General features: G+C 48.7%; 1 protein-coding gene across 1 annotated transcript in view; it reads left to right on the top strand.

Moving 5' to 3' along the window:
- MATN4 (matrilin 4) overlaps nt 1-26185 on the top strand; it is a 31216-nt gene extending 5031 nt beyond the window's left edge. The window contains exons 2-11 of the mRNA XM_038369692.2: nt 10425-10542; nt 13615-14184; nt 16177-16299; nt 17141-17263; nt 17951-18073; nt 18713-18835; nt 19987-20400; nt 20898-21050; nt 23133-23237; nt 23993-26185. Coding sequence (XP_038225620.1) covers nt 10467-10542; nt 13615-14184; nt 16177-16299; nt 17141-17263; nt 17951-18073; nt 18713-18835; nt 19987-20400; nt 20898-21050; nt 23133-23237; nt 23993-24051 — 1869 coding nt within the window. The 5' untranslated portion in view covers nt 10425-10466 and the 3' untranslated portion in view covers nt 24052-26185. The remainder of the gene's footprint in view (nt 1-10424; nt 10543-13614; nt 14185-16176; nt 16300-17140; nt 17264-17950; nt 18074-18712; nt 18836-19986; nt 20401-20897; nt 21051-23132; nt 23238-23992) is intronic.
- The last annotated feature ends 1425 nt before the right edge of the window (nt 26186-27610 follow it).

Here is a 27610-nt window from a genome sequence, read left to right as displayed (position 1 = left end):
AGGCACCTCATATCTTAATATCTAAGCTCCTTTCCCTTCTTTTGACCTCAGTGACCTATCTTTCAAGGGTATATTCTCTTAAACACTGTACATGATCAGCCTAAAACATCCAAGTCCATATGTTCTTCAAATTCACTATTTAAAAGCATGAGACCATTTTTCATGTTTTTGCATTTAGAAATAAGGACTTGAAGGAGAAGACTAATTTGTACCTTCAGGAGACTGAAGGCAGGGTGAGGTGTAAGTGCTTGACTGGTGACACAGGAGCTACAGTTCATGGAAGTGTTGCTGTTCCTAACTAAGGATTTTATATTAAAGGTGGGATGTGATGGAGCTGCAAGATTGTCCCATTGGGTTGCAGAAAAGCTGGTATCACGGATGGGAGGTAACTGGATCTTTCAGACCCAAACTTCACTAGATGCTCATGTGAACTGTTTTGTTCAGGTCTACAGGGTCTCACACCTGGGCATGTTAGGAACCTTGCTCGTTTTCCAATGAGCTCCTTAGCAGAAGTCAAGATGCCATTCTGTATGGCAGAAGCATTTCACATAGATTTTCAGGTCCTGATATTTGGAAAGTCTTGGGCTCAAGAGAACCCTTTTCCCAACTAAGAGGAGAGGTTCAAGTTTACTATGGGTTTGCACACACCAGAGAGAGGACTTGTGGTTATATTGGAATAATTATGTGACTTTTCCTGGAGAACCTAGTTTGGTGTCAAACCTCTCTGGAGAACATGAGGAGCAGCCTCAGAATATTCCTGGATCTCCAGATGCAGCAGAAACTTTGCATGCAGCTCTGACGAGAACTTTGTGAACACAAGCCCAGTTAGCACAAATTACAGCTGGTTCACACATGCAGATCAGACTCAAACCAGGGCTGATTTCAAATGCAGCTGAGGTTCAAGTCAAATGCTTCTCTAAATCCTGCTTTGTGGAATTGTAGAGACATCTGCTGAATGTTTCCATTATGTACCTCTGTGGGCACATCTACTCTGCAGCTGGGAGCATGCTTCACAGCTTGAGTAGACAAACATGTTCTAGTTAGATGGAGCTGTAATGCAGGCTACAGGAACCTCGTTTCTAAAGGGCACTAAGATGTTGCACATACATTGGTCCATATAGGTCCTGCTGGTGTGCACTCAAGGTTCCCAAGCGCGTTGTTTGAAACAGCACTACTTTAAAGTGCGCTGAGTCTAGGGAGCGCTGCAAAGAGATTATTCATTATGGTCTATACTGCCCTACTGAGTTATATACATTATTCATTACAGCAGAGCTGGGCAAACTACGGCCCGCGGGCCCGTCCTGCCCGGCCCTTGAGCTTCCCGACCCGGGAGGCTAGTCCCCCCAGCCCCGCAGCCTGAGCGCGCCGTGCCGCCAGCGCGGGAGGGGGCTGCACGGCGGGGGCAGGGAGAGCGGAAAGGGAGGCTCATCTGCAGCCACAGGGGAGCAGGCGGGCGGGGGGCGGAGGACGCAGGGGGAGCAGTGGGCGGCCGCGCAGCCGGCCGGAGAGAAGCGGCGCTGTGAAGGGGAACCCGCCGCTTCTCTCCGGCTGCGCGGCTGCCCCTGCTCCCCCCGAGTCCTCCGCCCATGTTCGCAGGGCCGCTTTCCGAAAGGGGCTTTAGAGGGGGGCCTGTCGGGGGGCCGGGGTGTGGGTAGGGGGCGGGGCAGTCAGGGAGTAGGGGGGGTGGATACGGGGTGGGATCCCGGGGGGGGCGGTTAGGGGCAGGGGGTCCCAGGATGGGGTGGTCAGGGGACAAGGAGTAGGGGGGGTTGAAAGGGTCGGGAGTTCTGAGGGGGGCAGTCGGGGCGATAGGGTTAGGGTTTGGGGAGGCACAGCCTTCCCTACCCGGCCCTCCATACAGTTTTGGAACCCCGATATGGCCCTCAGGCCAAAAAGTTTGCCCACCCCTGCATTACAGTATATACAAAGAGAAAGCCTTGAAACTCCTGATTTTTGGATAGCTACATAAAGTGCAAAAATTGCTAAAAATAAACCCGAAAAATGAAATTAATAACCCTGCAAAACAGAAGCAGATTATATGAATATTAATATGCTATATTACATTTAACATTATATTAGTATTATATTTCACTATATTGACATCATCAGAATGAAATGATTGAACATGATTGAAATTAAACATTTTGATGTTTCCAGACTGATATGTCTCAGAATTTCAGTTCTGTGCTAAGTTCAGAATTTTGCCATTTTGTTCCTAATTCGGAATGAAAACAGCTTTTGAAATGTTGGAATTTCCTGCAGGACAGAAATTCCCTTTTCCAGCCAGCTCTAGTTTTCAGTTTTTTCCTTGTCATCCTCCATGTCTGAAGGTACCAGGGGAAGCTGCGGATATTGCACTGCAGGGCAGGAGCTTTTGTATGTACAAACAGGAAATGTCCAACCCTTTGGGTGCTGGTCATCCTCTTTACATTCCACTATAATGTCAGGAAGTACCTGGAATGTCTGGCAACAGGGCATGTGCAGTCTCTATAGATATACCTGAAATGTCTGGCAGCACTTCTTACTATAAAAAGTCCTTTGCAGAGACTTGCCTGGTTTGGGATGGGGTGTCCAGCCAGAGGATATGGAAGAATAATCACAGACCTAGTGAGAACCATTTGCTGATCTCATCTTTGCTCCTCTCTGTTGTGCTGTGAGTGTCTGAGAGCAGATAAAAAAGAAAAGGAGGACTTGTGGCACCTTAGAGACTAATACATTTATTTGAGCATAAGCTTTCGTGAGCTACAGCTCACTTCATCGGATGCAACTGATGCATTCCACTATAATGCATCCGATGAAGTGAGCTGTAGCTCACAAAAGCTTATGCTCAAATAAATTTGTTAGTCTCTAAGGCGCCACAAGTACTCCTGTTCTTTTTTGTGAATACAGACTAACACGGCTGCTACTCTGAAACCTGAGAGCAGATACCTGCTGTAGCTACTATTCTGACTTTCTCTTTTTGTTGGTTTACATAACATCTCCAGCTGTGTGAACTAAGCACAGCTGTTGGGGAAGGCAACATTAAACCCCAGCCTCTTTTACCATGCTACTGGAAAGGGGTCCTGCAAAGCTGTGTGTCACTGTTACACATAAGATGCGTGTGTGTGACAATTTGGGTCTTGAGGATAAAAATGACCCCCAAAATATTAGAAAGAACTGGGATTTGCTTTCCCACTAGTGAAAAGGATTGGAACTTAATGCAACATAGAAAAGTGTCACCCCTCCATTAAACCAGGACCTCCATTAAACCACCCCTCCATTAAACCGAGGAGTCTACAATTCCAGCGCCTTTGTGAGGAGTTAACATTACCAAAGGCACAGTGCAATGGTGCAGAGCTCATCCTGCCTAGCAGCTCTAAGCAATGGGTAACTGATCTCTCATCATGAGAATGTTCACCCCTCAGCCAGCTGCTTAAATTGCCTCTCCCCTGCCTCCTCCCAGGATCCTCAGGAACAGAGGAGCTGCCCCTTTTTAGTTTCGCACATGGCACATATTTGTATATAGGGTTATTAGGCCAGAGTGGGAAGGAAATAGCTGAATAATAGTATGTGTTTCAGAGGGCAGAGCCCTAATTTCCACTAACCCCTTGCTCACACTCATGCAGGGACTCAGGGGAAGGGATGAAGCAGGGTTGGGGAGAAATGGCTCCATCAGACTTGGGGGGTTGAAGGGGTGAGGCAGGGAACTCTATTAGAACAGCTTCTTGCAAAGCAGAAGGAGAAACTGCTTGAGAAAGGCCAGGTGTCTGCACCCAGGGAATACAGGGTTTTCCACAAGGGAAGGGTGCTGTGTGACTGTTTGGTTTTCCCTTTCCTTTGTGCAATGAGCAAACCTGAAAGCCACTGAAGAATGAAGATGCTTGTGACTTATTTTGGTTGGTACCTACACCAGCTTCCATGCTCAGTGTGCTGTTAGTGTTGCTAAGTGTGGCATAATGTAGCCAACCAGGGAGGAGTACGGATACAAAGTCCAACTTGGCAAAGGGTGACCAGACAGCAAATGTGAAAAATCAGGACAGAGGGTGGAGGGTAATAGGAGCCTGTCTAAGAAAAAGACCCCAAAATCGGGACTGTCCCTATAAAATCGGGACATCTGGTCACCCTATCAGGCAAAAATCAGCTGAGTAGTCTGCCCGCCCTGGCTCTGCAGCCTCACTGATTTAATGACGGCTCAGCTAGAGGTTGCTCTGTGGGAACCAGGAGACCTGGCTTTCAGGCTTTGCCACGGACCTGCTCTGTGACCTTGGCAAATCACCTCTGTGGCGTAGCTTCCCTCTCTGTGTAATGGGGAGAATGATACCGAGCCACCCTGCTTTCAGATCTGTGGATACAATGCTTTGTAAAAGACCCCGGTATTATTATTTCTACTAGAGCTGGGCGCAGATAGGCAGTTTTCTCGCACGGAGGATTTAGATAGGCCACAAGTCGGTTTTGTTCTGATTAGGAACGAAAACCAAATATTTCAAAATTCTTCACGAAGGGAATGGAGTCCTGGCTCTGGGGCAGTCCACGTGGTGGATTGCTACAGACTTTAGGAGGCCGTCCCCACCCCTGTGACAGTCCACAGAGCTGGCTGCCCCACAGCTGCAGACCCTAGAAGCTTGGGCTCCCCAGCAAAACCTGCCTGGCAGCCAGGCCTCCATCAGAACCCTGCCTGGGTTCCATCAGAACGTCGGCAAAATCAGACGGTGTCTGCGGCACATTTCAATTTCTCCAAATGGGCAAATTCTGACAAAATGATGTTTAGCTGGAATTTTTCCAACCAGCTGTAATTATTATTCTTGTCCTGTGTCCACACCAGGTGCTCCTGGAGCAGCTCATGAAACTTTCTGGCAATTGTCCTTCCTTGTCCTCCACCAACTCTCCAAAAAGTCTCTTTCTCATGGGTACTTTAAGAGTGACTAGCACCCAACCAAAGACCCTTGGGGATATGCCCCACTCTCCTCTGGCCCTTGATCTCAATCTGGCCATCTTTGCTATTGCCATTTTAGCAGGTGGAACACGCCGTTCTGAGTTTGAGACTTGTTTGCTCCTGAGGTGTTGAGTAAAGCAGCAGAAATCCCAGAAATGCAAACAAGCTGTGTGAGTCACAGGAACATCATGGCAAGTCCAAGTGAAATGGCTGTGATTCTTGGGGTCTAATCCAGAATCCATTTCTCTGCCTAAGACACAGGGGTCAGAGATTTTTCTGTCTGCAAAAGTGCTTCAGCCCCCTGCGACTTCCATCCCCTCTCTCATCCACCCACTCACTCTCTCATAGAGTCCAATAGGCAAAACCCTCCCAGCCTATGATAGCAACTGTAATACAGAGCTCATCTGCATCCCCAGGGCTTTCAGATCCCTGACCTGTGATTATGGGTCAGAAGTGGAATATTCCAAACATTTATATTAACCTGTAGCTAGGAAACAAATCGCCAAGGAGGCCACACTGAAATCTGAAGCTGCTGTTTTCCCTGAGGGTCAGGATTTGGCAGATAATCCAGACAGACAGACAGAGGCAATCTGAGCAGAGAGCAATGCAGGAGAGTTGGCACTGTGCTCGGATATGCCCGCGTGCGTGGAAGCAGCGGCATACACAGGGTGTTGAGCTGACATACCTGTTTGCCCTGGGGGATCCATCGTGAAGTGGGGGAGGCCTCCTAGCCTGTGATCGCTCTGTGAGTTGAGAGGATTCTGTAGCCACCATCTACCCTTCTGTTGCGTACTGTCCCTGTGCTGCCCTCTTTTGCTCACGTATCAACAACCAGGTGAGACATCCTTCTGCCCAGTGCAAAGCAACTGATTATTTATGTCCTGGTTCCACTCTGAAAGTCAAAGAACTTCTATCTTGGCACCCCTCTTGTTTTGGAAACCTTTTTGTCTCCTTAGCCTGAGCCGAGGTCCCTATTGCCCAGTGGTGCTGGAACAGCTCCCAGCAGCCTTTACCTTGAGCAATCACACCCTGATGGTATCTCTTTCGCTTTATAGCTGAGTTGTTATCTCCAAGGTCTCCTGGTTATTTCCTAATTTTTCACTCCCGCCCAGTATTTGCTCTTCTTTTCAGCACCTGTTTTCCAGCTGTGTACTTCCCACACATCTCCCGTCTCTGCCAGACAAAGAGCAGCAGTGGCAGAGGGAGACAGGGCAAAGCAGAGAAGGGGGAGAGAGTCAAACAGGCATAGCCCATTGAGCAAATCCCAGCTCTCCCATGGGAGGGAGGAATGAAGAAATGACCAGGGTCACCCTGTGGGCTGTCATGGGGTCATGGCATGTCAACAGCTGGGCCAGATGTACCATCTCTGAGCTGGCACTGCTATCCAATCACAGCATCGGGCATTATAGCCTGTGCTGGAGGGCCAATATGCTGTCATGCCTGATGTCATGACTGAGATGCGGCATGCATTATTATTACACAGACCTACCCCAGGCAGACATTAACCTCTTCCAACCCAATGGAACTTTAAGAATTATCAAAGAATTAAGAGGATATAAAAAAATCCCCAACTGTTGTTTCTTGTTAGTTTCTCTCCCTTACAGTTCATTCTTCTGTCTGTGCCGGCTTTGAAGATGCCCGGATACAGACAAACCCAGGCTCCAGGCCAGCCTGCCACTGGAGTAATGCTTGGTCTCTAGAAACCTACATGGCACAGCTGCTTAGAAATATTTTGTGGTTAGCAACTGCTTTTTCCCAGAAAAATATATTTTGGAAAAAAAATCTGTTAAAAAAGGGGTGAAACAAAACAGATTTTGTTGGGGAGCAAGTGTTTCCTGCAAACTATTTCACTTGCAGATGTTTAGATGTGTCAGAGCAAATGCCACTAAACTGGGTCAGCCTGTGTCAAAGAAGGCGGGTGACTAGTGTGATGTGATCATTTAATACCTTCATACCGCACATTTCAAGAATATGCTTTCCAAGCTGCAAGCAAACTTGCATTGTTCAGAAAGATTCATCACATCATAGATTTTAAGGGCAGGAAGAATCATTATGAACTTCTAATCTCATGTCTTGCATAACACAAGACAGGAACCTCAACAAGTAATTCCTCCATCAAGCCCATAACTACTGATTGATCTATAGCATCTCTTTTAGACAGGTATCTAATCTTGATTTAGAGACTTCAAGTGGTGGAGAATCCACTACATCTCTAGGTACATTGTTCGAGTTGTTAAGTATGCTCACTGCAAAAAACTTGTGCCTTATTTCTAGTCTGAATTTGTCGAGCTTCAGCTTCCAGCCATTGGATCTCATTGTGCCCGTTTCAATAGATTAAAGAGCCTGCTACTATCAGAACTTTCTTCCCTGTGTAGGTGCTTACAGACTGTGATCAAGTCAACTCGACTGTTTCTTGGTTAAACTAAACAGATTGAGATTCTTAAGTGTCTCTCTACACAGTATATTTTCCAGATCTCAAATCATTCTTGTAGTTCTTTTCTGACTTTGTCCTTTCCAGTTTTTCAACACCCTTTCTGAAGTGTGGACACCAGAGTTGAAGACAGTATAAAGGATACAGCTTTAAATCTGCTAACTGGGCCTGCTTCCTTAAAAGAGATTGATTCACGGCTTGTATGTTACCAGTTGGTGGTTAAATGAACACTCAAGTGGTTGTTATGACTGCAACCTTAGAGTGCTAAATAAATATTTACTGATAATTATACTTAAAATGACTTTCTAAAAGAGCAATTTTTTCAGTATCTCAACTCAGTAAATATTGCTGCCTCTCTCACAGGGAGATAGCTTGTTAACAATATTTTCCAGCTTGGGGCCATAAATCTTAACTTGGCCCACAACAATTTGAAGAGACTGATTTCCAAAGGGTAGGAGAATAGGAACTGCCCTACAGAATGAAACCAATAGTCCATCTATTCTGATACCCTGTCTCCAACAGAGGCCAGAGCCAAATGATTCAAAGGAAGGTATAAAACAGTAAAAAGGTGTCCTCATAAACAAGAATTATGATGTAACATAAGTAGGAAGAATCTTCAAAGCTGCAGGTTGGTTTTTGTCCTGGAGGTGTGGACTGGTCTAGGAACCATGAGGGCTCTAAAGGGAAAGACAGCTCTCTCAGTCCTACTCTTCACTGGCTGACTCTAAGAATATTTGCATGGCCAGTTATTGCAACTGCAATTATGATCCAGGTAAATGTCTGCAGAATTAGCATGCAAATACACACCTATTTTGCATACTTGAAAGTATTCCGGCATTCCTGAAAATCTAGGCCCTAAATATTTTTGTAGTGATTTTGTTTTCTTGGTAGTTAGATGAAGAGAATAGAGTCTCACCCTTACCATAATGAAGTTTTCCTTTAATCATAAAGCAGGGAGATCATCTCCCAGATAACAGCTTCATCACCCGATTTACAGATTGACCGAGACCAACAACACCTTTGGCATGGTCCATGTCTTTGGAAGCCTGTCATTTCTGAAGTGCCCTAGTTCAATACCATGTTGTAGTTCAACATTCTGTGACTCCAGATGACACCAGTCTTGGAGTGTGGTCCTCTAGTGCCATGGCTGTAGCTCCAGGCAATGCCATATTTGCCTCCGCTGGCAACAAATTACAGGTCTAAATGATCTTTAAAACTTATTCTGACCAACTTCCTCTCTCTAAAGCAATTGCATAATAGGGGTTTATCCCAAATCTGAGCAAAAGACAGAGAGACTCCTGGTTCAGCTTCAGGGATTGATGTGATTTACACAATCAATTTGTTTGTATTCCAAAGAGATGGTTCCTTAAAACCTCTATTTTATCTCCTTAAAGTGATATTTCCTGAGACATGCCTGTTATTTCCTTTCCCTGGCTCCGAATCAGATAACACGCAAACAAACTGCGCCAGACCTGGCACCGTCCAGACCCTTTGCTGTGGTACCTTTCTTCCTCCCATTGCTTTGCTCTGGCTGCATTCCTTGATTTGAGTTGTGCTTCAATTTGCATTTTAATGGCCATTTGCAGCACTCCTGTGGACAGGTCCGGGATATGAGCTGCTCTCCCATATTGGCCTGTGTGTTTGGGAATGTGGGGTGTCCTTGCTTCCTCTTGGATGGAATGTCCTGCCTGCAGAGACCTCTGCACAAAGAGCTCCATTGTGCATTTAAAGATTCAGGGCTAGAGCAGAGTTTGAGTTTCACTGTACAAATCCATAAAGGGCGAGTGGGAGAATCAAGTTATTCTGAGGGTATCTAGATAATTTCTCCCTATTTAGCTTTCACCCAGCATAAAGCTCTATTGTTTGGCCATTAGCATTATTAATTTATTTTACTCACACTGCACCATGATTGGTGCCTAATCATTGTTTGGTGCATTAATAAAAGCAAACAAATAAATAAGTATCCCCTAAAGGAGACAAGCAAATGCAGTGAAGAACTCATAACTGGGAAGGGGAGAAGTGGGGGTGGACATGACATCCTGAGGTTTTGAAAAAACAACCCAAATGTCTTTCCCCCTAAGAGCCCAAACATGCAGCTATCTGCATCAGACAAATAAAATAAATATTGAAGGGTGCAACCAAGGAATCATCTCAGGAAGAAACAGATGCAAAACACTAGAGGTTCAATAAGGTAACATCTCCCTGCAGACAGGTCTGCTGGATTCTGTGGGGAAGGATTGCAGGCACGAACTGGTGGCCATTGCTCTTCAAAGCAGGGAGTGTGATTTATTCTATGTTTCTACAGCACCTAGCACATGGGGCCCTGTCCTGGCTGGGCTGGCATTTCATTCATGAGTGCTCAGTACACAACCAGTATCCCTGAGTCCTGTCTGATGATCTATGGGCAAGAGAAGGTACTAGATAACTACTGTCTCATTTTCCCTGATACAGACATCCTGCTCCTCTGTTGGCTAAAGAGGGCTCTGGTGCAGCCAGTTATGAGAATGTTCGACAATAAATCAGATCTGTCCAGTTTGTACAATAAGGCTTGTCTGAGTGCCAGCTCAGCCCACTGTTTGCAAATCAAACTGAGGTCTTTCTGTTTGGTGCATCATCACCAACTGTAATGAAATTTAACTGCAATGATGTTGCTAAACCACAAAAGGGAAAACTCACCCATTAGGGTGCTGATTTGCAATTACTGGTGCTCTAGGCTGAGGTTTTCAAAGCTGACCAAGGGATTTGGACACCCAGTTCCCATTAAAATGAACTGGAATTGGGTATCTGAATCACCTAGTCTTTGGAAATCTCATCCTTAACTTTTGTCGTTGATCTTTGGCTGGCTCTCCCTTCCCCATCTCTGTCACTGGCTTGAATTCCCACCTTCTCCCATAATTACCATTCAGAGATTTTTCTGAAATGCTGGTGCAGCCATTTAGATTCCTGTGCGTTGGTATTTTGGATCATTCACCCTGGATCAGGACAGTGACTATTGCTGATTTTCTGGTTCCTAGGATATGTTCATATTTGCCTTATAAACATCCCAGGGTAGCATTGTGATTTCCTGTCTTCCCCTTGCAGTGAACCTTCTAACCTCCAGAGACTGCGTGTTCTTGGAGCTGAATGATGAAGCTGCTACTTGCTGTTCCTCTCCTCCTGCTCATCTTAACGACCTTAGAAGCCAGACCAAAGCCTGCAGGTGAGTAGCTGGCCAAAAATGTGCAAATTATAAGCAAGCAGCCAAAGCCCTGGCTGATATGCAAGGGTGTAAGTCAGAGTAATAGATAACCCCTAGAGTTAGCTAGAGTCTATGGTTACCATAAATCGTTAGCTCTTGCTTCCAAACCCATCAACTGGCAGAATCTCACTCTATAAATGAGCTGAGCACTAGGTGAAAAACCGTGAAAAATTCTTTAATTCATCAGTCTTTGATACCACATTTCCTAATAGAGTAGCAGTAATTAAAGGAGACGAGCAAACTCCAAGAGCAAGGCATAGGTGAGTGCTGAACTCCTAGCCAGTCCCACTGCAGCATGTGCCCAAAGTGTGAAATCTCCATCCTGAGCTCTCAGTAGGACGAGATTGCTAAATTAGTTCCAGTTTTAGGAGTGGCAAAGATTCCAAATGGAGAGAACAGATGGGCATATATCAAAGATGTCCAGTACTTAAAGATTGCACTGTTGATTCTGGGCAGCAGACCTGGGGACTTCATGTGTTTGTTTAATATTTAGGGTCAGATTCTCCAAGGCTTGTGGAACAGGCAAATCAAACAACACACACGCACAGCCGTTGTACGTGCAAAACACCCTGCTCCTGTTTGCATGCACAGATTAGGTGCAAAAGGGGGCTTGGCCCCATATGACATGGCTCCTCCACTGTGGGCTTCTTCTTAAGAAGTCTGTCTCATTTTATGCCTGCAAAACTAGAGCCTGATAAAACATGATAAAAACCCAGGCAATACTGGACTTAGAGGGGAGTAAAAGAATAACCCACAGTGGTACTATTTAATGCGATTACTATTTAACGTTTGCTCTAGAAGGAACCACGACGCACTCCTGCTTGTGGAGCCTTTTATTGTATGTAAACTGAGCTGCTAAAGGGCAAGGCCATCTCATATACACACACAAACCGCCCTTGTAGAGGGTTGTGATGCCTCATCCATTGCGAGAGCACAGATGGACATGCGTTGTAACATCCTTTTATAGACCATGACTCCATGAGCTGGTGCAGAGATGTCATTAGGGCCTCTCCCTAATATGACCGCTCACAGGAGGGTGTCAGGAAAGACTGGACTGGTTTGATTTCCCCTCAAAATATTATAAAATGCTTTGGCACAAGCCGATAGATAGACAGGAGAGTCTGCAGCCAAATTATAGCCTCCTTGGAACAGAATGGGGTTAATAACTGATAGCCTGACAGCTGGGACGGTGAGCAAAGGGTTAACTTCTCCTTGAATTGACAGGAAGGAAGGGCTCTTGGTTGAAATGCTTACTGGTGAGTTTGGCGAGGAAGGGCCCAATCCTGAGCCTTGCTCTGGCCCCTGGTGCCACCAAGGGGCTGTCTAGTTGATTAAACTGTCAGGTAGGGAATCCCCAGTGGTGGGGGAATCCCTAGGAGGCATAAAGCCAGGGTAGCCTGCCCTGTGACACCTCCCTCTCCTCACAGGCACTGGGAGCTGAGGGCAGGAAGGGGTGTGTCTTGACCCTGCTGTGCTCTGGCAAAGCCCAGCTGGTGGAAGGCCTCTGGAGGCTGCACCAGCCAGGCATAGTTTCGAGCAGCCCGGGTGCAGCGGAGCGTTGAGCTTAAAGTGTGTGAGTGGCAGAATGGGGCTCGGAGGAGCTGGGGTGGAATTCAGCTGCCAGGACCAAGAAGGCCACTTTCATGTAATCAGAATCACCATCATCAAAGCAGCTGAGCAGCCCTGCCTGCCTGAGGCTCCCCTGGCGCAGCTGCCCGCAAGATCTGTCAGGCGTGTTGTCAGAGCTGATTTGCTGCAGTGCATTAACAGGGCTTGAATCAGCCAAACATTCCCCCATTGGTGTTTGCCCAGGGCTAATCAAAAAATCAGAGACAGTTAATCCTCACCACTCTACAGGGGAAAGTAGCAGGCCCAGAGGACTCAGCTGCGGGGAGCTGAAATTTGAAGAGGGGGGGCGTGCAAGTTCTGTGCGACCTACAGGAACCCTAGTAGCTGCAGATTGGTCTCCCTGTTTCCGGCTGTCTCTAGAATAGGCAGGGCTTGGGTGTTAGGAGAGGGCCTGTGAGCATCTTCTGTATGTGTGGGTCGCCTGTATCCCCACTGGCGCCTCGTCGGTGCCAGTCCATCTGGGCTGCCCAAGCTGCGCCCTTGTGTTGGCTCTGCCGGTCCAGTCTCATTTACATTCCTCCGCTAGCCCAAATCACAGCCCTTAGGCTGTTGGCTGCAAATGCTGGGAGGAAAGATTGGAGCCTTGGATGAAGGGACGGAAACTTCCCTGTGAGCTCAGCCAGGAAAGCTTAGAGCTTCCTTCAGAAATGAGGGTCTGTCCCAGAGGGCTGCACTGGGGAGACCCCCAGCCATCAGGAGAGAGTGAAACACTGAGCGGAAGGATTTCAGGTGTCTCTGCCAACCATGAGCCAATATTGTGGCCCCTGCCCACCTGCCATGCTGCCATGAGCAGCGGGTGTTGTTGTTAACATCTGAATGTCCATCCTGTTCAGGATGTAGCAAGAGGGAATCCGCTGCTGGGAATCCGTCATTCCCTGAGCTCATTCAGGGCCCCCCATGGCATTGGAGCAGTCGAGGACTCTGTGTTATCCCTTGGGTGGGAGTGGGGGACTCAGTGAGCCAAAGGCAAGTTTTAACCTTCCCAGGGCCACAGATAATGGGACAGATGGCATGTCTTGCCCTCTTTTTAATCCTAGTCCGGCACATCCATCTCCAGCCTCTGCCAAGGTTCCCTCTCACCCAGCTCTGTGGTAATGGAGCTCAGAGGAGTTCCAGACTTGGTCTGTATTTTGATCCAGTGCTTCTGTGACTCCTGCTCTCTCCATGGAACCATTACCCCTGCCCAGAGATAAGAGGGGCTGCACCAGGCCTCATCTTTCACCCCCTCCCCTTGTCATACTTGCTGAGGTTCTCGCTATGGAGCCTGACCCAGTTGCGGTAACTGTAAAGTTGCCTGAAGGAGAAGGAAAAAGTCCTGTTCCCCCCATCTCTATCTCCCACTCACTTCCCCAAACACAGAAAGGCAGGGAAATCCAACCAGCTCTTTGCTTTCTCCTCCTCCAGCGGTGAAATGTAAGACCGGACCCTTGGACATTGTGTTTGTGATCGACAGCTCACGCAGCATGCGCCCCTTCGAGTTTGAGACCATGCGGCGGTTCCTGATCGACATCATCCAGAATCTGGAGGTGGGGCCCAACGCCACACGGGTAGGGGTGATCCAGTACTCGAGCCAGGTGCAGAACATCTTCTCCCTCAAGACCTTCTTCAAGCGGGCTGACATGGAGAAGGCCATCAACAGCATTGTACCACTGGCCCAGGGCACCATGACAGGGCTAGCCATCCAGTATGCCATGAACTTAGCCTTCACCGTCCAGGAAGGAGCGCGCCCGCTGCACAAGAAGATCCCCCGTGTGGCCGTCATCGTGACAGACGGGCGGCCCCAGGACCGTGTGATGGAGGTGGCGGCCCAGGCACGGGATGCTGGCATTGAGATCTACGCCGTGGGTGTCCAAAGGGCAGACATGAACTCCTTGCGGGCCATGGCCTCCCACCCCCTGGAGGAGCATGTCTTCCTGGTGGAGTCTTTCGATCTCATCCAGCAGTTTGGCAAACAGTTCCAGGACAAGCTATGTGGTGAGTGAAGGGGGCAGAACCCTAGCCACAGCTTGCTGTGGGACCAGACGGGCCCCGGGTTTAACCACCCAGATGTGGAGGGGCGGAATGAAACATGGGATGGGTGGTAGTGGGGAGTGGCAGCTGCTCCTGCCTTTCGCCTCAGGAGCTTTGCTGAGATCATGGGTGCAGTGAGCCTGGGGTGTGTCTCCCACCTCACAAAACCATGGCAAATTCAGAGCAGCTCTTATTCTGTGCTCAGGAGAAACCCAGTTCTGGAGGAGCAGAGAGAACTCTAAGGGTGGGGTTAAAGAACTGAGTGTTGTGCCCAGGACTGGGATAGCTGGAGGCACTGCTGTGTCTGGACTAAGGTACATTGGCCATGCAGTTGAGGGGAACATGACAGGAAGAGCAGGCATTGATGCCAGGTCAGGACTGAGGTGCATTGGCTGATCTGTGTGCAGAAAGCTCACAGAGCATCTGCCTGCACGATACCTGTTCGTACAAAGGCTTGAGTGAAGACCTGTGTCTTTCAGGTGTGAATATATGCACAGAGCTGGACTCTGGATGCTAGCACACCTGTGTCAGCATCCCGGGCTCCTTCTGTTGACTTCAGTGGCCTTCAAACCATGTCCTAAGAGAACAAAACCAGCCCATTGCTAAGTCAGCTTCTGCTGTATAAGAATTGAGTTGTCTGGGAGCAACATTTGCCAAGGGTAGCGCGCAGAAGGGGAAATGTTGCAATGCTGACGCTCCTGAGAAGCTGCTACAGACAATGAGGAGATAACACTCATGCCAGACTGCTTGACAATGACCCTTTCAGGAGCGTCTCCCTTTTTCTCATCCTTTCCCCTTATTGTTTCCAAACAATTTATAAGCCAGCACATTTGCTTACCTAGATCTGCCCTGTGTAGTATGTCTGAGCTGCATTTGCTGAGGCTGGGGGAAAGCGGCACAAATAGAGTGATAATATGGACGTGAGATCACAGTAACACAGAGCAAGCTTCCCCCAGATTGAAGGGATGGGAGGGGTCATAGAGCTCAGAAATGTGAGAGGCCTTTGGCAAGGTTTGGAATCTTGCTTGCCTCATGTTGTTCTGGATGGGCAGATTTCCTGCCCAACTACCTGGTGTGCACACGCAGTGCAGTAACTCTGAACATTTGCCATATGCCACTGTCTGTGCATCTGTATTTAATAAAGCCTGGCCTGGTATCATTTTCTTGCAATCACCTTGTTGGCCTTGGCCTGAAGAGGGGAGACCTGTTTCCACCACAAGCTGCTTTGCACTATGGCAGCTCAGTAATGGTAAAGGCTGGTGCCTGCTTGCCCCTCCTGTGCCGACAGACGATACTGAGCCTTGGGGACATTTCCCAGGAGTTTGTGTTGCAGCCAGTTGCTGTGACCTTGATTGCAACTTCTAAGGTGACTGTTCAGTGAAAGGACAAAAGGACACAGTCAGCTTTTCTTTGTGGGAAACTTGAAGCCTCTGTGAACTAGTGTCCGGCCCCCATAGCTTGCTGTCCCATCCAGTGCCAAATCTGAAACCTTGTCCATGCACAAACATGCACTGGTTAAATTAAACTGGTGCAAATGCTCAGAAGAGTAGCATATTGCAGTTTAGCTGAAGCCGTTATCTACTCAGCTTAAACTGCTACTGCTAATAATACCAAGCTCTTACACAGCCCTACCATCAGTACATCTCAAAGCACTTGACAAAGAAGCTGACTTGCCCATGTTCATCTAGCAGGCCAGTGGCAGAATCGGAATAGAAGCCAGTCTTCTGTGTCACTGGTGCTTTATCTGCTAGGCCACACTGCCTCCCTAAACCAAAGTAAGCCTGGTTTAAGGAAGTACTTCTTCACACAAGGCACAGTCAACCTGTGGAACTCATTGCCAGGGGATATTCTGAAGGCCAAAACTGCAGAGATGGAGGCAATATAAGAACTTAGATAGATCACCTGACACGTGTTCCAAGTCAATGAATCCCCAACACGGCCAACTGTCTCTTTCAGGTGTGGATATGTGCACAGAGATGGACCACGGCTGCCAGCACACATGTGTCAGTATCCCAGGCTCCTTCTATTGTGAATGTAACCCTGGATACAAGCTCAACACAGATGGAAAGACATGTTCCTGTAAGAGCATATTTTATTTGATCTACATTTATATCTTAGATCTCAAAGCGCTTTACAAAGGAGACTGGTATCATTATCCTTGCTTTACAAATGGGGAATCTAAGGCACGGGATCAGAGAGACTTGCCGAAGGTCACCATGCAGACCAGGGGCAGAGCAGGGAATAGAATCCAGGTCTCCTGAGTCCCGTCTAGTGTTCTACCCACTAGGCCACACTGCCTCCCATTTTGACTTACTTTCTGGTGTTGTGCTGGACATAAGTACTAGTGCTAATTAGTTATTAGTACTTTTTGACCATAGGCCTAGATCTGCATTAAGAATCCTTGCAGACAGCAATAGGAACAGCCAACACATTGGGCTCATTCTGTTGCGAAGTGATAATTGTGTTGCTGAGATGGGAATGACTCATCTGAAATATAATCACCCACAGCTGCAGCATCTTTCATTTGGGGTCCAAGCAGAGCAAGAGTAAATGGGGACACCGACCCTTGTGAGAAATACCCTTGATCTCTGTAAGTGGTTCCTGCACAGTGTCACCAGACCAAGTGCTGGCAGGGGGGAATGTGCCTTCAAATGAGCAAAAGACAAAATACCTAGGCTCTGTGCTTTGGAAATGGGCTGTAATTGCATGATCCCGCAATGGCCTTCACGTCCCCTCTTTCTGCCCCATGTCAGAATGTTGTGGGACACATTTCCCCACCCTCGTTTCAAACATGTACTGTCTGTGCTGCATCTTCTTTCTGAGGCCAGGAGGGCAGAGGTGTGGCTGAGGGGACTCTGGGGGCACTAAGGAGTGAGATGGTGAAGGAATGGGTAAGAAGGTGGTTCCTTTTTCTCTGCAGCCACTGATGCCTGCGCTGATGGGAAGCATGGCTGTGAGCACCAGTGTGTCAGCTCCCGAGGGTCCTATGCCTGCCGCTGCCGGACAGGTTACGATCTCAACCAGAACAAAAAGACCTGTACCAGTACGTGACTGTCTCTTCCATGCCTCCTCCTCTTGTTTCTCTTTCTCTATCCTTTGCACCTCATTGCCCCAGACATTCCCCTCCTTCTCACCATGTCCTCTGTCTATGTCCCCCTGCCCTCAGACCTTGTGGAGAGCCCAGCCATTGCTCTCTCCAGCATTTGTGATCTCTTACTTCTCAGAGACCCACAGGGCTTTGCTCCCTTAGGCTCCTTCATTACAGGAGATGGGCAGAAGAGAGTCTGGAATCTGGAACAGGCCTCTAGTCCCAACAGTGCCCACCTGCTCCTAGCAGCCACCGTCCACAAGGAGAGATTTAACTCAGAGTGGTGGCCCACACATGCTTTATCCAGATTGAAAGGCCAGCAAATGCCCCATTAGTGATGAGAAGGGAGCTCCATGGCCTCTGTGGGCTATCAGTAGACCCTCTCTCCTGTCCCAACTGTGCTCTGAGCTAATTCACCATCCTGAGGCAGGGCCTTGGCATCGAGCCATCTGTGGGAGCCCTGTATTTCCAGAGCCTTGTAGGGCCTAAGGACAAGTGGCAGCAAGGAGCTGATAAAAGACCAGTGTAGCCTACCTCGGGGACAGGGCCAGCTGGCCAATTAGCCCTCGAGCTCTTTGCAAGGGTCATGGGTGAGCTGTGAATGGCTGATGTCCCTCATTCCTGTGTGTCTCCTCTTTCCAGTGATTAATTACTGCAACTTTGGAAACCACAGCTGCCAGCACAAGTGCGTGAGCATCCTGAATGGATATTATTGCCGCTGTAACGATGGCTTCACTCTGCAGGCTGACGGCAAGGCGTGCCAGGGTGAGTGCTGCGTCAGCATCTCTGCTGCAGAGGGTGCCATCACTCCAGAGAGCACAGGCAGGCCACAGTGTACTATACAGCCTCCGGGTTTGGCTGCTAGCCTTAGCATCCAAGCACGTCTCACCATAATGATGTCCTTTCGGTTGATGTGCTCATTTGCATGTCAGGACCTAGAATGCCCTTCCAGCACATTAGAGAGCACACCCGGAGAATTGGGGAGGTTTTACCAGGGCATTCCCTGAGGTCACACTAGGAGGTATAGATGTGTTGCTGGTGGTACTTCTGATTCCTTTACATCCCTAAGAGGAATGAATTCCTGCAAACTTGGGTCCCACTTCTGAACGCCCCAAGGTGTGGGGTGCACAAACCTGAGTTCCACTGGGATGAACGAGTGCTGTCAGTGCAGACCATGCAGCTGCACAGCCCAGGATCTGCAAAGAAGGACAGACCTCTTGGGAAGTTAGTGATTGCTCGTGCATCTCCCATTGGTGCATGGGGGTATATCAGCCTCATCTCTACAGCTCCACTGAGTTTCCATCTGAGAAAGGGATGTTCTGTGCAAGGCACTTCCTTGGTAATCACAAAGGAAATGACATGTCCTATAACATGGTGTGTTTGTCCCTTTGGTTTGTATTTTAGCCAGTGACATTTGCAATGGGATAGATCATGGCTGTGAGTTTAAATGTGTCAGCACCCCTGGCTCTTACCACTGCATTTGCCCAGAGGGACAGCAGCTCCATGCTGATGGAAAGACATGCAATAGTGAGTATCTGGGACACGGCCTGCGGGCAGTGCCCTTAATGTATGGATTTCAGTCTGTAGCAACTGGCACCTAGATCCTAGGGGCTCCCAATGAGAGCTGGGCAGCTTGAGATGTGAAATTGAATCTGGATCCAGGTGGGAATTTCAAACCACCCTAAGGTTCAGGAGTGCTTGATCTTGGGATTTTGTTCCAGATCTATCTCGGCTACTGGCACATCCAAAACCCAAACAGAGACAGGAGTTTCAGGGGGTTCTCTGGTTAGAAAATACAGTAGGCGGCTCACCACTAAGTAAACTGCTGTGTAACAATACAGCCCTGTGACTGGCAGGATTGGTCATGGACCAGGAGAGGACTGGGGGATGTGAGGCACAAGGGGGTAAATGTGCTAGAGAAGCTAATGCGGACCCCTGGGAGGAGAGAAGGCAGTCCTGCTGCACTCAGTAGAGTGGCCTCTGGCTGATTAAGGAGAAGTGATGACCAGCTCTGAATGGAAGCATTAGGGTACCATCAGGTCCTCCTTGGCCAGAGGGACAGAAGAAACAGTGCAAGGTGTGCATGTGAGAGATTGGCAAGGGATGTGAGAGGGAAGCACAGGGCCCTCAGAGGGAGTTCTTGGGGGTGGGATTTGAGGGGCTTTGAGAAGGGTGCCCAAGAATGTCTGGGGTCAGGGCAGAGGGTCGGAGTGGAATTATCAGGACTGTGTGCAGTGTTGTTGTAGCTGTCGCAGGATATTAGAGAGACGGGGGGGGGGCGAGGTGATATCTTTTACTGGGCCAACTTCTGTTGGTTAGAAAGACAAGCTTTCCAGCTTACCCAGACCTGAAGAAGAGCTCTCTCTAAGCTCGGAAGCTTGTCTTTCTCAACAGAAGTTGGTCCAATAAAAGATATCACCTCACCCACCTGGTTTCTCAGGGTTGTGACATTGTAGCCACATTTTTTTCCAGTTGTACTGTGTCCTGCTTTCCTGCATCAGCTACAACCAGCACATATAGCTCAGCAGTGAATCCAGGGGGAAGAATCCCAATTGAGTACCAGAGCCCATTGACTCTGCTCCCCTGGCCCCTGGCATCTGCTCGCTGTAAGCTCTCCCTTGGTGCCTTGGGAGGAAGGGCTGGTGCCGTCTAACCTTTCACCTCTTCCTTTGGTGCAGAGTGCAAGAGCGGCCATGTCGACCTGGTGCTGGTGATTGATGGCTCCAAGAGTGTCCGGCCTCAGAACTTTGAGCTGGTGAAGCAGTTTGTGAACCAGATTGTGGATTTCCTGGATGTGTCACCCCACGGCACGCGGGTGGGGCTGGTCCAGTATTCCAGCCGTGTGCGCACCGAGTTCCCACTCAACCAGTACAAGATGGCAGAAGACATCAAGAAGGCAGTGTTGAAGGTGGAGTATATGGAGAAGGGCACCATGACCGGCCTGGCCCTCAAGCACATGCTAGAGCACAGCTTCTCAGAGGCCGAAGGTGCCAGGCCCCTCTCCCAGAACATTCCCAGAATTGGGCTGGTCTTCACCGATGGGCGCTCTCAGGATGATATCTCCGAATGGGCCAGGAAAGCAAAGGAATCAGGTGAGCATGCAATGGGAAAGAGGTGACTCAGGGGATGCTCTTCATGCACCCAGAATTCCAGGCCAGTTTTCCACATTTGCCCCTCACTGCGCACAGCTGGTGGTCCCTGGGTGCCTGCAGCATGCAGAAACTCATGGCCTCTCGGCATCTGGCACATTGACCCTTCCGGTCCCTGATAAGTGTAGCCTGCTGACTCTCAACAGGATAATACACATATTAGCTTATAACTGAGGCAGAGAAAGTGAGGGGCTGGACACCCTGACCAAGCCCTTGCATTTAGCCCCAGCTACCTGGCCCATCCATGTGGCTGCCACATTCAAAGGATGCTCCTGGAAGCACCCAGGGCACTACGGTCACTAGCATCGTGGCAGCATTGGCTCACCTGATGTCATTCTAGGATGGTCCTGCCTTGTGGGCATGTTCTGGGGTGATCGAGTCCAGGATGCCCATCGAGCATGTTCAGCTTGTACAGAACCACCCTTCACTCCATTGTGCAGGGATCACCATGTTCGCAGTTGGGGTTGGAAAAGCTGTTGAAGAGGAGCTGAGAGAAATTGCCTCTGAGCCGGTGGAACAACATTTCTCGTACTCCGCGGATTTTAGCACCATGACTCATATAGTTGACAACCTCAAAGTTAACATCTGCCCAGGTAGGTGCTGGCAGGGCCTGTGTAGTGGCTTCACCCAGGCTGGGCCTAGGGTTGCCACCTTTCTAATGGCTGGTAACTGAAACCCCAAGGCCCTACCCCTTCTCCGCTTCTTCCCTCGAGACCCCGCCCCTTCTTTGCCTCTTTCCCCAAGGCTCTGCCACTGTTCGCCCCCAGATCAAAAAAACTGGACATCAGGACTTGTCAAATGGCACCTGGACACAACAGCTGAAACCCAGACTGTCTGGGTGAAAACCAGACTGGTGGCAACTCTAGCTGGCCAGGCCCTTCAGCCTTGATTTCCTGTCTGATCTTGATTATCACTTAATATTTATATTGCAGAAGAGCTCAGACACTCTCCTCTGCCACCTCTAGTTGGGATAAAAAAAAACAACTCAGTTTATTCTGTACAGTCCTGTCTGTAACCAAGCAACAAAATACGTGACTGATTGAGTTAGGGAGGCTACATGAAAGTGTCTGTAGCATAGGGTGTCTCTCCTTAATGCAAAGCACTTGCAGGCAGGAATCAGAGGCAGAACAGTGGCGTCGGTGACATTCAGGATCCAAGTCTTCCCTAGTTAGCAACAGAGCAATGTGCCCCGACCGGTGCATTTTTATGTTAATCTGCTGCGGATGCTCTGCCTGGAAGCTTGCTTGGCAAATATGGGGAATCTGAAAATAGGAGCGTGTTGTCCAAAACTGTTTGACGTTACATGTTCCCTGTGATAAGCCTGTTGGGTTTTTATTAGATAAGCAGAGATACAGTGTTAGGAGAATTATCTGGGACTTAGAAATGCCTGCCTCGAGAGCTTACTGAAGAGAGTGATGTGATAAAATCACAGGGCAGAAGGGCAGTGAGGGGCTCCGCTGGGCATTTTAAAAGAGTGAACTGTGATGTCAAAACCAAAGGGGTCTATTCCCTCATCACGCACATGGGTAGCCCTTGTTAACATGCTCTGTTCCCTTCATTAGTCAATGTAGCCCCCATCGATATGCATGGGAGGTGTACGTGGAGATGAGCAAGACTAACACCCCCACAGGGGTTGGTGTTTTCTCCCAATATGGAATATTCCATCCAAACTGATTGGTCTGGGGAAAGCGGAAGGCTGGCTTAGTGGGTAAAGCAGAGGGCTGAGAGTCAGGACTCCTGGGTTCTGCTACATTTTCTCTCCTATTTATAGAATCCTAGAATATCAGGACTGGAAGGGACCTCAGGAGGTCATCTAGTCTAACCCCCTGCTCAAAGCAGGACCTAATCCCCAACTAAATCATCCCAGCCAGGGCTTTGTCAAGCCTGACCTTAAAAACCTCTAAGGAAGGAGATTCCACCACCTCCTGAGGTAACCCATTCCAGTGCTTTACCACCTAGTGGAAATTTTTTTCCTAATATTCAACCTAAACCTTCCCCACTACAACTTGAGACCATTACTCCTTGTTCTATCATCTGGTACCACTGAGAACAGTCTAGATCCATCCTCTTTGGAACCCCCTTTCAGATAGTTGAAAGCAGCTATCAAATCCCCCCTCATTCTTCTCTTCTGCAGACTAAATAATCCCAGTTCCCTCAGCCTCTCCTCATAAGTCATGTGCTCCAGCCCCCTAATCATTTTTGTTGCCTTTCGCTGGACTCTTTCCAATTTTTCCACATCCTTCTTGTAGTGTGGGGCCCAAAACTGGACACAGATACTCCAGCTGAGGCCTCACCAATGCCAAATAGAAGGGAATGATCACGTCTCTCGATCTGCTGGCAATGCTCCTAGTTATACAGCCCAAAATGCCATTAGCCTTCTTGGCAACAAGGATACACTGACTCATGTCCAGCTTCTTGTCCACCATAACCCCTAGGTCCTTTTCTACAGAACTGCTGCCGAGCCACTCGGTCCTTAGTCTGAAGCAGTGCATGGTCCTGTTGCTGAGCGCTTGAATATCTTTGGGCAAATCACTTCCAAACTCCCCCATCTATAACACGGGGAGAGTAGCTGCCTACCTCCTGGAAGAGCTGTGGGTAATGCTCATCAAGGACTTTCAGAAGGTGCCATAGAAGGACAGCGGATTTCTGATGCTGTTTAAACTCTTGTTTTTCAGAGGAGGGCAAAGGGGAGACTGAGATCCGGAGCCCGTGTGAGTGTGAGGCCCTTGTGCAGTTCCAGTCAAACACCATGGCCATCCTGGAAAACCTGACAGAGAAACATATCCTTTTGGGTCACCAGCAGGGGCCTGTATTGAGCAGCAGTCAGTGCAGGATCCAAATGGAGCTGGGTTTGTTCCAGCTCCTCTAAGGACTGTGTCTGCCTTGATTTTTCCTCTGTGTAATTCAGCCAGTGGGGTTTCGTAGGCTGCATTGCCTGCCATGGCAGAATTGGCCCATGGCGTTTATGATGTTGACCAGGCAGTGACGGCTAGCAGAGTTGAGTTCCAGTTCACTTGTGCTCCCTGTTATCCTTTAGGAAGAGCAAGGGGCTCCCAAGTGCCTTAGCAATTGAATAGTAATGAGTGCCAAATGCTTGCCCTAAATGGCAGTTGTGTCTGTGTCAATGGGATTACCAGAGCTGTATCCAGCTTCCTCCTGCTGGAGGGACAGGTTACTGCAACACGGGGTGAGTGGAAGAGTAAAGGGGATCTTCGGGTCTGTTGGGTGCCTATAGGAAGGGGGAAAAGAGTGCAAAGCAGGGGCAGGCTCATGTTTGTGGCTGTCCAAAAGCTGTTTTGGGGAAGACTATCCCAGCTCTCTGTGTCAGGGTGCAGGCCTCCCAGGAAAGCGGTGTCTCCAGCAGACACACAGGGAACTCTCTGCATTTAGTGTGGGTGAAATATTCACGCAATTAGTTATTAGCCGTATGTTGTTGGGGTGACGCCCTGTTCACCTGATGTTAAGCCCCCCAGCCCTCTTCTCACCAGCAGGCCACGCGGTCTCATTTCTGCGTCAGCTTCCTTAACACGACCACTCGCTCAGATGACGGCCCGACTCGAAGACTTGGAAAACCAGATCGCCAACAAGAAATGATCCCTGCAGATGGCCAGGCGGCATTTGGACTCAGGGGGCAGAACCATACCGTAGTTACACGTCATTGTTATTCCTACAGTATTGTAAAGGGTCGTTGTTTGTTCTTATATCGCAAAACCCTGACGGGGACTCAGAGGGTAAAAAACCCCTGTTCCGAAAATGAGTGGATGCAGCCTTCGAGGCTGTTCCATTCCTCTGGCCTAACAGGGTCGGGCTGAGGTGTGACGAATGGGGTCAGTTTGGAGCTTCAGAAAGGAGATGGGCATCTGGACAATCAGCGTCTTCTAACACACCTGCCATTAATCTACAGTAGCTGGCCATTGGTTTCTCCAGTGAGGCCCGTGTGCACAGCTGAGAGCTTCCGTCAGACAGCAAGATGCTTTGCAAAGCAGGTGATTCCATCCTGAATGCTTCAAGCAGCTCAGCTCTTGCTCAGCTGTAACTAGACTCTGTATAGGTGGGGGAAGGCACTATGGCAATCTTCCAATATACTTCCAATATACAGTACTTTCTACCCCCATCCCATGTGAGATAATTCCTCGGCTGCCCTGCTAATCCTGACTGTGAAATGAGAGCACCTGCAGCAACCTCTTTGTCTCTGAAATGTTTTGCTTTAATTGCACAGGAATTTAAATGTAATATTTGATTTCAATTAGAGGGGGAGGGGGAAAAAGGCCAGAATAAATCATCAGACAGAAAAGAGGATCAAACACAACTGGGATATTTCTCATCAAACCCCCTTTCACCCTGATTTTGGCAGAATTGTTGCAGAATTTGTCGTTATCTTTTTTTATCAAATAGCAAAAAAAATCTATAAATATATATGTGTATATATCTTTAATTATGAAAGCAGGATAGTACTATTTTTAAACACCTTTTTACATACATATATATATAAATCCCTATCCTGACAATAAACACGCTGAAGATTTTTATGACATTTCTCTCTCCTCTTCACTGGGAACCTTGGAAAATAAAGTCTGCACAGGCATCTCTGCATCAGGTCACATTCAGTTCATGCGACTCCAGCTTTCACAAAGCCAGGACAACCTGCTCCTAGCCAACCAGTCATTGGGCCATTATTACTCCTCTCCCAGGAGAAAGAACTGGCTGGTGTAAAATCTCTGCTTTAAAGGATACACGTGCTGTGTTGCAGAAAGCGCCTCAAGTGATAGCAGCTCCATTTCATGGAAAATCACCATAGGATTGTGACAGTGCCATTATCCCTGACTCCTTTCTTTTTGATACCTGTCCCCTCCTTGAAATGGACTCCTCCGTCCGTTAATATTCCATAATGGATCCAGGCCCTCAAGGACAGCTCATCACCCATGTTATATGTCACCGGAGTCAGCTGGTATAAATCAGCTTCATCAATGGAGCTATGCCATTAAACCCCAGTGGAAGATGTGGTCCATGGGCTCTTAACTCTGGGCCCAATAAATAATAATTGGGGTGCAGCCTTGCAAGCTGACCCTGTGGAAAAGTCCTGCTCCGAAGTGTGTGCAGGAATGCACCACAGATGTAACAACATTAAAGTTTGTCTTCCTTACTAGATTGCCCTGTCGTAGCTCCTTGCGATGAGACTGGTGACCTAGTAGGGTCTTTTCCATCTACAACGGCTGTGACAGCCAGGGATTGTTGTGCTTGAAGTGTGTTATAATGAAGGCTGAATTTTATATGGGGGTCAGAGAGGAGATTGGAGAATCTGCCCCTCATTAGTCCCTATTCATTGTGATTCAATGAAAGCTGTATTTATATATGACAAGGGGTGTGACCCTGATCTCCCAACCCCTAGCCCCATCCCACACTTTCAGCACAGCAGCACTGTCTCTCTATAATCTGGGGAGTGTGCTCTGCCAGTCTAACAGTGGGGTGTGGTCAGTGGAGTGCCAGGCACGAAAATGGGCCTGACCTCCCATTCCCGACTGAGCCTTATTTAAATGACCACCACATACCAAGGCACTCATGGCCCCAGAGCACCTATGCTGCCATCTGTTCTGCAGAGTGAGTGCAAAGCTGTGCATCAAAGCCTCCTCTTTCTTGGGGGATCTGAATCTGTTATGGAGGCTACTGTTACCTGGCATTGACTCCCATCAATAAAGAGACATTTTCCAGATACCATCAGGCTTTGAATGTTGTCTTAGTCTCATGATCGTTTTGTTACAAGCGTCGGCCCCGTGATCTGACACTAAATGCCCAGGTGGAGCAACACAGGGTGCAAATCCCAGCACAAAGCATGACACCAACCTTCAGCCGCTTTCGCCCCAGATGTCAGACTTTGCCCTGAAGTGTACGCAGCTGCAGATACTGTGCGTGTGAGCGAGGGTTCTGCTGTGCTGCCAGCATCCCTCTGTGCTGCTGACTCATTAGGGCTTGGGAAGGGGGTGTTCATGATACAGCAGTATATGCACTTCCAGAGGAAGGACTGCGTGGGACTGGAGTTCATGTGCCAAACAGGCAAGGAGGTTCCATACAGCGATGGGGTGAGCTGCCCACATGCAGCCAGTCCTGCAGGGCCCCCCAGCTGGAATGAGTGGACACAAGAATCAGTGGGTCACTAGTGCAGACGATAGCCAGTGCTCAGAAGGAAGGCTGTATCGGTGCAATGTCTCCTTACTTATTATTAAAATAGTAACCAATGCTCTGCACTCATGGTGGGTGTTTCAACAGCACCCAGCACCGTGCTAGTGACTTCATGGAACAAGCTGAAGGACCCTGCCCTGAAGATCTTACCCAGGCCAGGCCAGGCCAGGCCAGGCCAGGCAGAGTAACAAAAAACAGGGAGGGAGAACTCGACACAGCAAGGCCAGTGATGCCGGTTAAACACACGTGCACATTTCAGGGCTCCTCTCCCCCTAGCAATAATAACACTGCTAATGGACTCACCCCTGTGGGCACAGGGGAAGATGGAGTTTTCCTTGGCCATAAATGCTACTTGCAGCAGTTTGAGCTCCTCAGGAGAAATAAATGCTTACTGGTAGTGTCACTGCCACCCTGACTCAGAGCTAGTGCCTCCTTACTGCGGAGACATCAAAGGAACAACTTGTGGAGTAAGTCTGAGTGAGCAGGACGGGCAGCATCTAGCCCCCTCTCATCAGCAGTGGTGGCTTGTAACTAGTAAAGGGCCTGATTCGGATACGCTGACACCGAGCAGTACCTTACTCCAGAAGCAGTGGCGCACACTGCCATCAGAGGGGTGATTGCAGCAGGAGCAGGCACACCCCTGCTAGCTTTCATCGAATGAGTGTGGTTCAAAGGAGCAGAGAAGACATGGGCTTCAGCACAGACTGCACAAACCCGCTTAGGACCCTGAGTGTGGCCTCCTATTGCTAGCCTATGCTGAAGTCTATGCCACTGTGTCTTCCCTGCCCTTTTTAGCCATGCTAGCTAGATTAAAGCGGTAGTAGAGAGACAGCCTGGAGCATGGGGCCTTGTGCAAGGCCTGAGGCCTGAACCAAAGTCAGCAAGAGCCATGCTATGAACCAAAGTCAGGCCCTGTCCTAATGCAGATGCTTGCTTACACGTTCACTGACCAGTATAGGAACTTGGCAAAAAACAC

This window comes from Dermochelys coriacea, chromosome 13 (genome assembly GCF_009764565.3).
Source record: "Dermochelys coriacea isolate rDerCor1 chromosome 13, rDerCor1.pri.v4, whole genome shotgun sequence".
Lineage (NCBI taxonomy): Eukaryota > Metazoa > Chordata > Testudines > Dermochelyidae > Dermochelys > Dermochelys coriacea.
Note: the sequence above shows the minus strand (reverse complement) of the source record. Positions and strands in the feature narration are given on the sequence as shown.